At 40.0% G+C, this 12,098-nt stretch overlaps 1 protein-coding gene across 1 annotated transcript in view; it reads right to left on the bottom strand.

Moving 5' to 3' along the window:
- Rad9b (RAD9 checkpoint clamp component B) overlaps positions 1-12,098 on the bottom strand; it is a 30,532-nt gene that overhangs the window by 1,928 nt on the left and 16,506 nt on the right. Inside the window, exons 7-10 of the mRNA XM_026386154.2 lie at positions 6,513-6,619; positions 6,357-6,421; positions 5,613-5,735; positions 3,461-3,704 (exon numbers count right to left, since the gene is read on the bottom strand). Of these exons, the coding sequence (XP_026241939.2) occupies positions 3,461-3,704; positions 5,613-5,735; positions 6,357-6,421; positions 6,513-6,619 (539 nt within the window). The remainder of the gene's footprint in view (positions 1-3,460; positions 3,705-5,612; positions 5,736-6,356; positions 6,422-6,512; positions 6,620-12,098) is intronic.

Below are 12,098 nucleotides of genomic sequence, written 5' to 3'. Positions count from 1 at the left end.
ATCCTGTTTGTACTGCTGCAGCCTGATACTTTTCAGACTGTACTTACTATTAAAATATCAGCTAAGCCCACCTGCCCTATAAGCAAATGTACAATGTGTACAAATGGCTTATACTTTGAAATTCAATCACAAATACACCTTAATAATGAGTGATTACAATAAACAAAGGACACTTTGGATTAAAAAAAAAAAGCAGCTTAGCAGGGCTGGTGGCATGGTAGACCACACAGTGCCCCTGTGGACTAAGCCCACGAACCTGTAAAGGTGTTATGTCACGTAGCCAAGGGGAACAAAGGTCACAGATGGAGCCAGGGTTGCGAACAGCTGGCTGAACCAGCTGGGGGGCCCAAGGTGAGCACAAAGATCCTTAAGGGTGGAAAGAGGATGGAGAGGGTTCGAGTGAGCAATAGGAAAAGACATAAGGAGCCAGCGCTGGCCAGAAAGATGGAAGGGGACCATAAGAGAAGAGTAAAGTGGCCTCTAGAAGCTGGAAAAGGTAAGAAGCAGACTCCCAATTCCCCTGAACGTCAGTTCTGCTGACACCTTGACCTTAGCCAGTGAGCCATTCCAGACTTGGACCTTCAGAACTGTAGGATGATACGTTTGTGTTGTTTTCATGGCACAAAATTTGTGGAAATTCAGGGCTGGGGATACACCTCAGCTAGTAGAGTGCTTGCCTCGCATGCACAAGGCCCTGGGTTCAATAAATCTGTGGAAGGAGCATAGGAAACTAACACACTGACTTTCGCCATAACATTGCAGACACAATCTCAGTTCCCTTTTATGGGTCTAGCCTTGACCAAGGACTGTTGAATATGTATCATCGTATGCACATATCCCTCAGGGACGTTCATGGTGCCCCATGAGACCGGGAAGCTTAAGTGGACTTTGGTTTTTGAGAGCTGCCTGAATTTGCCATTGGCTTAGGGTAAGTGCTAATTTCTATCTCTCTTCTCTTTGGCCTTTAAATCTCACATGGCTGGATAATGGAGACTTCCCCATGTCTTTCAGTGAGAAAACTTGACAGCATCCATGCAGCCAGACAGTAGCCTCAAATCCCATGTAAACTGGGCAAGAAATGAATTAAAAATATGTCTAAATGTTGTGTGTGTGTGTGTGTGTGTGTGTGTGTGTGTTCCCTATGTTACTGCCCCTGAGAACTGTATATAACTCCCTACATTGAAGAAGCCACTGGTCATTATTTAGGATATAGAACTCTGTTATAGCTAATTTTGAAAATCCCCTTTTCCAAAGTAGCACACCTAGCATATATGTGTATGCATGTGCAGGCGCACGCACACACACACACACACACACACACCCCATCTGGAATTTTGTGAAACCACCAGAGGGGTTTTAAAAACTTTCTTAGGATATCCCAAACCAGGGTTGAAGGTGTCCATACTACTGGCAATGCACTAGAAAGAGAGAAATGAGTAGACTCAGGTCTGCCCTTGATGAACTCACAGTCTACCTAGCACAGTAAATTAAGACATAAAAGAATACTAAAAAAAAAAAAAACAATACCCTTTTTTATGGATCTGGTAAATTGATATCAAAGCTTAAATTAAAAACAAATTGAGAGGCTGGGGCTGGGGCTCAAGTGACAGAGTGCTTACCTAGCACATGTGAGGCACTGGGTTCGATCCTCAGCACCACATAAAAATAAAGATATTGTATCCACCTAAAACTAAAAAATAAGTATTAACAAAACAAAACAAAACTAAAAACAAATTGAAAACAGGAAAAAACTGACATAATCCACAAAGGGATACTAACCCATCAGCCATGAAAACACACCTGGAAGCTGTCATAATGCAGTGTTGCCCTGACACATGCAGAGGCCAAGATTAGCAGAACAAAAAGTCCAGAGATAGATTACAACCCCTGATGAACTTAATACAAAGCCAGGTATGTATGGTGGCAGGAGCCAGCTCCAGCAACTTAGAGAAGCTCTGAGCAACTAAGACCCCGTCTAGAAATAAAAAATAAAAAGGGGCTGGAGATATGGCTCTGTGATTAAGCGCCCATAAATTCAATCCCCAGTGGGGGGGGGGGAGGAGGAGGAGGGCATATAGAAATTCTTATGCTATTTTTGCAACTTTCCAAAAGTATGAAATTACTTTAAAATAAAATGTTAAATAAGCCAAGTAGTAGGGTGGGCCACATAGTGATTGAAATATAGGCATCACATGGCTCTGGCCTTGTCAGGTTCACAAACCTGTTTTCAGTGTGCATGGCAGAGCCAAGCAGAGGTTAATCCTGAGGCCACTGTCCACACAGCTTGCTCAGCCAGACAGCCTATCTGCTGCCCCCGCGCACACACATGCTCTGTTTGGCGCCGGGAGGAGAATAGGAAGCCAGGTGAAGACTGTGTACATTAAGTTCCCCAGGGAAAGTCCCTGAATGCCATTCCAAGGAGTTCCACCGCAATGTGAGGGGGAAGTGGAACGACCAAGAGCCTAAAAGCAGGAGAGTGCGAGAGAGTAGAGTAAGGAACATTTGCGGAGCACTGACACGCCAGGTATGTCTGTGAGTGTGTTTTTCACAGATCCATTTAACGGATATAATTATCTCTATTTTTCTGACAAAGAAATTGAGGCAAATATCAGTAACTGCCCAAGTTGTACAGCTGATGAGTGGCAAGAGAAATCTGAATGCAGGAACTTGAACTCTAGAGCCAGGGCTCTGAACCCCTCATTGTCCACCTAAGGACAATGAAGCAAATGTCCCAGCACATCGTGCAAAACCAGGGCGGAGGGGAAAGGGCCCTGGGGCTGGCCAGGCCCTCAACAGGCCAGGTGGAGCACAGCGCGGCCTTGTCCTTGCCATGTGAGGCCAGCAACTCCCCTTAAAAGTAGAGAATTTAAGAGAGCTGAAATGGGTGTCACGGAGCTTGCAATTCTAAACATCACTGTCCCTACTGAGGAAACTGGCAATTTTGGTGAATTTCAGGGTCCTGAAGTCCCAGGAAAATGATTTTGTGTTGTTGCCTGTGAAAAAGTAAGCACAGTAAGTGTGACCAAAAAAATTACTTCTATGACTTTAGCATGTTGTTGGAATTAAAATAGAGCATACTATAGATGATCCTAATTTATTCTTGAAAACAAATGCCCACATATCTACTTAGAATATGCTTTGTTAGAAATTACTGAGAAATGTAACTATTTGTATTGACAGTTGATAAATCAGATTTTTCTCATCGGAGACTAGCTTCACACCTCCTCTAACAAAAAATAATAAAACAACACAGGGGTCAGGGGTAGCTCAAGGGTACAGAGCTTGCCTAGCATGCATGAGGCCTTGGGTTCAATCTCCAGCGCCACACACACAAAAAAAAAAGAAAGAAAAAATAAATAATTCACAAGAGGCTGAGGTGGGTTGGGGCACAGGGTGCCGAGGGAGACTGGTGCTGACACTTCTTGACTGAGTGTCAGTCCGTCCGCCTTTTTCCTCTTACCTTCCTGAGATATGGAGAGCCTGGCCCTTCCTCTGTGTCGCTCACAATGCTTTCGGGTACTTCAAAGATGTTGTCTCCACTTGCTTTCTTCCTTTGAGGGCTGCCACAGTTTTCCCCTGCAGAGTTTTTGGTGGCAGCTTCCCTAGGATAAAGCCTCTTGGGTGCTGATTTTCTTGAGATATACTCTGGAGTCTGGCTGGTTCCACTTTTATCAGCCTTCGAATTTGACCGTATCATATCTGACCTGAGATGTTAACAGGGATTAAATGAGCTGTTTCTTTGAAATATGTATATGTATGTATGTGTATATGTATGTTGTTTTTTTTTTTTTTTTGAGGAGTACCAGGGATACTTAACCAGGGGTATTTAAGTACCAGGAGTACTTAACCACTGAGCCACATCCCCAGCCCTTTTTATTTTTTATATTTAGAGACAGGGTCTCACTAAGTTGCTTAGGTCCTTGCTAAATTGCTGAGGCTGGCTTTGAATTTGCAATCCTCCTGTCTCAGCCTCCTCACTCACTGGAGAAATATATCTTTTATATAACTAATGGAGCAATGTGAATGACAATGATAGTGCTGATTTAGAGGATGTACTTAGATAATACAGAATTAATTGTTGAAACCTACCATTTATGTATATGATCATTTAGAAACTCCTTTGACTTCATATTATATGTTAACAGGATCAAGTGAGAAAAAAAGTTAAATAAATTATTAGAAATATGTAGAATGAAACATCATGAGGTCATGAAAACCTATGTTTTGGGCATGGGGTTGTGGCTCAGTGGTCAAGTGCTTGCCCAGCACAGTGAGGCTATGGGTTCTATCCTCAGCACCACATAAAAATAAATAAATAAAATAAAGGTATGTTGTCCATCTACAAATAAAAAAAAAATCTGTACATGTTCAGTGCAGATGCAAACTTAAAAATATAAATAAAACCTATATTTTCAAGTCATAATCAATGATGCTGGAACACACATATTCACAATATATTTTATGGAGAAAAACCAGAATACAAAACAACACATTACATGATCCCACTCCTTTTTTCTCCTTTTTTATTTTTGGTACCAGGGATTGAACCTAGGAGTGCTTTACCACTGAGCCACGTACGTGCCCAGCCCTTTTTAATTTTTAATTCTTTAAGTTGTTTAATCATAAAGTTGTCAAAGCTGCTGAAACTTCTGATCCACCTGCCTTCATGTCCCTAGTTTCTGAGATTACAGGAACTCACTATGTGCCCAGCCCAATCTTGTTTTAAAATACAAGTATATGGGGGGCGGGGAGTCTGAAAGAAAATTCAGTGAGCTAAAATGTTAATAGTAGCTATTTCTGAGTGGGGCAATTATGGGTGAATTCTATTTTATTCTTCTTTTTTTTAATATTTATTTTTCAGTTGTATTTGGACACAATACCTTTATTTTATCTATTTATTTATTTTTATGTGGTGCTGAGGTTTAAACCCAGGGCCTCGCACATCCCAGGTGAGCGCTCTACTGCTGAGCCACAACCCCAGCCCCTATTTTCTTCTTTGTACTTTTATGTATTTTCCAAAATTTCTACTATAACTTTGTGTGACTTTACAACAAATTATGCCTCCCACCAAAATGTTATTAAGGAAAAGAAAAATAGAAAAAAGATAAATGGGGCTGGGGATGTGGCTCAAGCGGTAGCGCGCTCGCCTGGCATGCGTGCGGCCCGGGTTCGATCCTCAGCACCACATACCAACAAAGATGTTGTGTCCGCCGAGAACTAAAAAATAAATAAATAAATAAATAAATAAAAGAAAAGAAAAAAGATAAATGATTATCCCTGTATCTGAGAAAGAAGAGTTTTATGTAATGAATAACATACTTTCCTGCAAAACTTGACACTGAAAATTGAAATGAGTTTTGAATGATAACAAAGATAAATCAGATAGCCCTGTTAAGTTCTGATCAGAAGAGAAAAAAACAAATATCTGATACAACATTGGTGAAGTTTCAACATTAGGATTTGGTGTTACTCTAGCTCTTCTAGATTGGGACAAAATTTCTGACCTAATGTTTTACTCCCCAGTTGTTTCCTAAGTGAATGCCACTGAATTATTTCAGAATAAGATGGCATGGCTTTCCTCAACCAATAACAAATTTAAAACATAGATTTACCTTTTTCGTGTCTGCGAGAGACACAGTGATTGTGGCGAAGATGCCCGACTTGGGTCATCAGCCAAGGTAGCCAAAATAAAGTTAGCTTCCAGTAGCATGTCATCAATACTCAAAGCCATTGGTCTAAAAGGGCAGAGTCAGAGCAAAAATAACATTTATTTTCTGGTGGTCATTAAGAATGCATTAAAGATGATAATTATGGAATAAAAAGAAATAGTACCTATCCTTTCATGTGGGAATCTTTAATAATCTCAAATAACCACAGTCCTAAGAGCTGAAAGATCCCTTAGAAATCATTAAATTCAATTTCATAAATACACCTCAACCCAATCCCATTTAAAATTTTAGTTTGGAGGGGTTAGGGATGTAGCTCAGTGGTCCAGCACTGGCCTAATGTGTGAGACCTTGGGTTCCAGCCCCAGCCCCACAAATTTTTGCTCTGAAATATATAAAGTCTCATAGTTTCATAGGGATTTTAACTTGCTTAAGCCATATAGGGTTTTCTAATTAGGCAATTTATTCAGCAGCATGTCAAATTTATAAATGTTTCACTCTGCAAAAACATGTATCTTTCTCAATCAGGTTCCAATTTAAAAATGCCATTTGGCATCTTTCAAAACTTTACTTTGATACATGAAGCTAGTAAAGTTAAGGAATTCCTGGGGTGTGAATTAATTTCACCATGATTCAAAGGGTTTTATTATCACAAAAGAGTGAAACTCAGAAAAGTTCCCAAGGACCTACTTTCCAGGAAAATCAAAATGAATGGATATAGGAACATGGATAGCTTCTGAAAACATCAGCATTCCCTGAGGAAGAAAATTTTAAAAAAAACTTTAAATCTTTATGAAAAATACCAGTAAAAACCTGAATTTGAATTTGACACAAATATTTGTTTACCTTCAATTCTTTGAAGCAAAATGTTATTTCTGTATCCAACCCAATCTGAAAGAAGTCAAACTCATCTGGGCCAAAAGACATCTCACTGTACACAGAATTTGTCAAATCTGTTTAATGTCATAGAAAAAATAAAGAATAAAATGAGTCCCAGAGGCATTTATTAAATTTTAATGTGAAAATAAAATATAAAGGCTAGGTTAAAAAATAGTCACAAATTCTTTGACATTCCTTGAGAAGTGGGTTCTATGTCTACGTCCCTTCCCCTTGAATCAGGGTAGGATCCGGAGTGCTTTGACCAAAAGATATGGCAAAGAGACCTGCACCGGTTTCTGTGTCCAGACCTTAAGAGACTGGCAGTCTCCTCTTCCTGTCTGTGCAATACTGACTCTTGTAACTCAGCTACCAGGTGCATGGTCACGGGCCCTGCTGAGCTCCCAGCATCCACCAGAAGCCATGTGAGTGCACCTTCTTCACATCTTCAGATGATTCCAGCCCCAGCCACCATCGGATAGCCCTCGTTCCCCATTCTCCTCCCAGCCACTGGCAACCATTAACCTATTATCTGTTCTCTGGATTTAGCTATTCTGGATATTTCCTATATGTGGACTCATTTAATATGTGGCCTTTGGTATCTGGTTTCTTTCACTCAGCACAATGTTCTCAAGATTCATCCACACTATAGCTTCCACCCAGACTTCATTCCTTTTTATGGATAAATGATGTTCAATTGTATGGAGATATCACAGTTTCTTTATTCATTTGTGAGTTGAAAACATTTGGCTTCCATTCTGTGGCTATTATGAGTAATGCTCCTATGAATATTCATGTGGACCATGAGGCAGAGCTCACAGTCCTAAAGATGGCAAAGGAACAATACAAAAAAAGCCTGGTGCTTTGATGAACATGGAATAATCATTATCAACCACTATTATTTTATTTTCTGCCACTCATATTTAAATATAATTCTAAATAACATACCCTATAATTTTTAAATTTTATGTTCCTTTAAACAGAAACAAACTTCACATCTTACTTTTTTTTTTTTTTTTTGTACTGAGAACTGAAACCAAGGAGGGCTTTACCATTGAGCTAAGTCCACAGCCCTTTTCTGAATTGCTTAGGGCCTTGTTAAGCTGCTGAGGCTGGCCTCAAACTTGTGATCCTCTTGCCTCAACTTCCCAAATTTCTGGGATTACAGGCATGTGCCATGGTGTCTGGCCATATCTTCTTCTTCTTCTTTTTTTTTTTTTTGGTACAGGGGATTGAACCCAGATGCGCTTAACCACTGAGCCACATCCTCAGTCCTTTCTGTATTTAGAGACAGGGTCTTGCCGAATTGCCTAGGGCCTTGCTGAGTTGCTGAAGCAAATCTCAATCCTCCTGCCTCAGCCTCCAATTCCATCAAGAAAGTAAAAAATAGGTTTACAGGAGTGCACCACCGAGCCCAGCTTCCAGACATATCTTATGTCATCTATTCAAAAAAAGATGATTTGACTTAGTTCAACAATGTATTATCATAGCATACCCTGATGTTTGGAATTTACATGTACATTTCAAGATAATCAAGGATTTATGTATTATTCCCTCTATAACATATTCTTCTATGATTTAAAAATTGAATGATGGCTGAGCATGGTAGTACATGTCTTTAATCCCAGCAGCTCAGGAGGCTGAGACAGGAGGATCACAAGTTCAAAGCTAGCCTTAGCAACCACGAGGCACTAAGCAATTCAGTGAGACCCTGTCTCTAAATAAAATACAAAACAGGGCTGGGGATGTGGCTCAGTGGTTGAGTGCCCCTGGGTTCAATCCCTGGTAACCCACCCCCAAAATTGAATGATGTACCAAAAATCATGTAACGAAAGAAAATAGATGAGTTGGCTCCATCAAAATTTAAGACTTTTGTGGGGCTGAATTTGTGGCTCAGAGTGAGAGTGCCCACCTCACATGCATGAGGCACTGGATTAGATCCTCAGTACCACATAAAGATAAAATAAAGATATTGTGTCCACCTATAACTAAAAAAATTTTAAAAAATTTAGGACTTTTGGGCTAGGGTCCTGACCCAGTGGTAAAGCACTTGCCTCACCTGTGTGAGGCACTGGGTTCAATTCTTAGCACCACATATAAATAAATGAATAAATGAAGGTCCATCAACTACTAAAAAAAAAAAAAATTTTTAAGTGATAGAGGGGGGCTGCGGTTGTGGCTCAGTGACAGAGCACTTGCCTAGCATGCATGGATTCGATTCTCAGCACCACATACAAATAAATAAAATAAAGGTCCATCAACAACTTAAAAAAAAATGATAGAGGGCTGGGCTGTGGCTCAGCAGTAACACTCTTGTCTGGCATGTGTGAGGCACTGGATTCGATCTTCAGCACCACATATAAACAAATTAATAAAGATCTATCAACAATTAAAAAAAGTGATAGATAATGTTTAAAAAAGTTTTAAGACTTTTGGGCTGGGGATATAGGTCAGTTGGTAGAGTGTTTGCCTTGCATGTACAAGGCCCTGGGTTCAATCCCCAGCACCACAAAAAAAAAAAAAAAAATTAAGACTCTTGTGCTTCAAAATATTCCATCAAGAAAGTAAAAATCAGCCAGGAACAATGGTGCACACCTGTAATCCCAGCAACTTGGGAGGCTAAGACAGGAGGACTGCGAATTCAAAGCCAGCCTCAGCAATGGTGAGGCGCCAAGCAATTCAGTGAGACCCTATCTCTAAATAAAATACAAAACAGGGCTGGGGATGTGGTTCAGTGGCCAAGTGCCCAAGTTCAATCCTCGGTACAAAAAACAAAAAAGAAAGAAAGAAGGAAAGTAAAAAAACAACCTAAAAAATTGGAGGAAATATTTGCAAATCTATATATAATGAGCTAGCATACAGAATAATCAAAAGACAATCCAAGTAAAAAAAATGAACAAGGGATTTAAACAGACTTTTTTCCAAAGAAGAAATGACCAATAAATACATGAAAAGATACTCGACATCATTAGTCATTAGAGAAATGCAAATCAAACCCGGAATGAGGCACTACCTCACACCCACTAGGCTGGCTGTAATCCAAAAGACAGACAATAACAAGTATTGTCAAGGATATGAGAAATCAGACCCCACATGTGGCTGGGGGGATGTTCAATGGGACACTCGTCATTGAAAAACAATATGGCAGGTTTTCAAAATATTAAATATGATATTACTGTAAGACTCAGCAATTTAACTCCTAACTATATACCCAGATAAATGAAAACACATAATCACAAAAAATCTTGTAGATTAATGTTCATGTTAGCTCTATTCCTAAGAGCCTTATTCATATGAAACAATCAAAATGTCTGTCATGGTTTAGCTATGAGGCGTCTCCCAAAAGCTCATGTGTGAGATAATACAAGAAAGTTCATAGGTGAGATGATTAAGTTATGAGAGTCTTGACCTAATCAGGGCATCGTCCACTGATATGGATTAACTGGGCGGTAACCATAGGCAGGTAGGGTGTGGCTGAAATAAGCAGGTCACTGGGGGTGCATCTTTGGGGTTTTTATTTTCCCTTAGTGAGTGGAGCTCTCCCTCTGCTTCCTTGTGGCCATGTTCTGAGCTGTTTTCCTCCTCTATGCCATGATGTTTTGCCTCATCTTGGGCCCAGAGCTCTGGGGTAGGTGATCTATGGACTGAGACCTCTGAAACCATGTGCCAAATAAACATTTCCTCCTCTACATTCTTGTCAGGTCTTTTCTTGTCAGCAAAGAATAAGCTGACTAAAACAATGCCCACCAAATGGTGAATGAATAAATCAAATGTGGCATAACCATAGAAAAGAATATTATTCAGCAATTTAAAACGAAGTACTGATAAACACTATAACATGGAACATCCTTGAAAACATTGTGCTAAATAAAAGAAGGCAGACTCAAAAGGCCACATGTTGTATGATTCCATATTTCATACAAAATGTCCCAGGATAGGCAATCCATAGATACAGAAAGTAGATTAGTTGTCACTTAGGGCTGGGGCTGGGAGGAAATGAGAACAAATCCACATAGAATAAAAAATGAATTTATTCTTTAAATGAATCACTCATATGGTATATAAGTTATATCTCAATAATATTATCTTTTTAAAAACTATTCATGATGAATTTGGGGGAACTACCTGTAATCTTAGCAACTTGACAGTCTGAGACAGGAGGATCAAGGATCAGAAGTTCAAGGAAAGCCTAACAACTTAGCAGGACCCCATCTCAAAATAAAATAAAAAATAAAAAGGACTGAGCCAAGTGTGTTGGCACATGCCTGCAATCCCAGCAGCTTGGGAGCAGCAGGAGGATGCATTCAAAGCCAGCCTCAGCAAGCCAGCAAGGTCATAAGTAACTTAGTGAGACCTGTTTCTAAATTTAAAAAAATAAAATAAAATAAAAGGGCTGGATGTGATTAAACGCCCCTGGGTTAAATCCCCAGTACCAAAAAATAAAAGTAAAAAAGGGCTGAGAATGTAGGTCAGTGGTAGAGCACATCTGGGCTCAATCCCTAGTACTGAAGGAAAAAAAGGAGGAGGAGGAGGGGAAGGAGGAGAAGGAAGAGGAAGAAGAATGAATTTGGAGGGAAAAGGGATTTGTTTGTTTGTTTCTCAAATCCCATCCCATTTCCTCCCCCACCCTCCCACTCCTGACAATATCTGTGTACTGTTTATAAGTACCTTTGTTCAAAAGAGAAATTCAGTATATTTTTATATTCCTCTTGCATTCCTGACTTCCACAATTTAGAGACTATTACAAGAACATTTCACATAAACTGCTTATGTAAAAATACCAGAGTTCTTACCTAAAGTGATCTGAGATGAATAAAATTCACACACACATAACATGACTTTAATAGTTTCTTAGTATATCAGTACCTTCATTCAATCTTCTGCTGTTCTAACTGAAATACAGAAGATACACCAAACTATCTCTGGATAGCAGGACTTCAGGTGACTTGTTTTATTTGTGCTTTTTTTTTTTCTTCTTCAATGAACATGAATTATATACATAGTAAGAACAAAGGTTAATCATATGTATTTTTAAAAGGGTCTCTTAAATATGCATTCATCTCAATCAAAGAAGGCTCCCACACACCCAGTGTTTCAGAATAGAGGAGGTTCCATAAGATTACACAATGATATGTACCATAACTACTCATTAGAAAGCTGCTTATGAGAGACAGCGCTCACTGGTTACTAAATGGCCATCTATTCAGAGATGGTACTAGCCCAGCACGGGTTTTCCACCTCATGTACTCCCAACTGCTAAAATCAGAATCTGGGGGACCTGAGGGAGGCGTTTGAGACAGTGGGGGAGAGCCTGCTCTCTGAAGCCTGTTTGTGGACCACAGGCCACTACCACGGCATGCAGCACCAGGCCGGTCCCACAGTTCCTCTGGGCTTCAACTTCAATAAGAGTACTGAGATAGAACAAGAAAGGCCTGAGTTGCCGATCATGTTTTTCACCTTTAACAATAAGCTGGTTTGCCCCAGTTATGCCACCTGCTTTCTTTAAAGCTTCCAGGGGCCCCTCCCTGACTGCCACCTGCGCAGAATGCCCGGCTC

This window comes from Urocitellus parryii, chromosome 3 (assembly GCF_045843805.1).
Source record: "Urocitellus parryii isolate mUroPar1 chromosome 3, mUroPar1.hap1, whole genome shotgun sequence".
Taxonomy (NCBI): Eukaryota; Metazoa; Chordata; class Mammalia; order Rodentia; family Sciuridae; genus Urocitellus; species Urocitellus parryii.
Note: the sequence above shows the minus strand (reverse complement) of the source record. Positions and strands in the feature narration are given on the sequence as shown.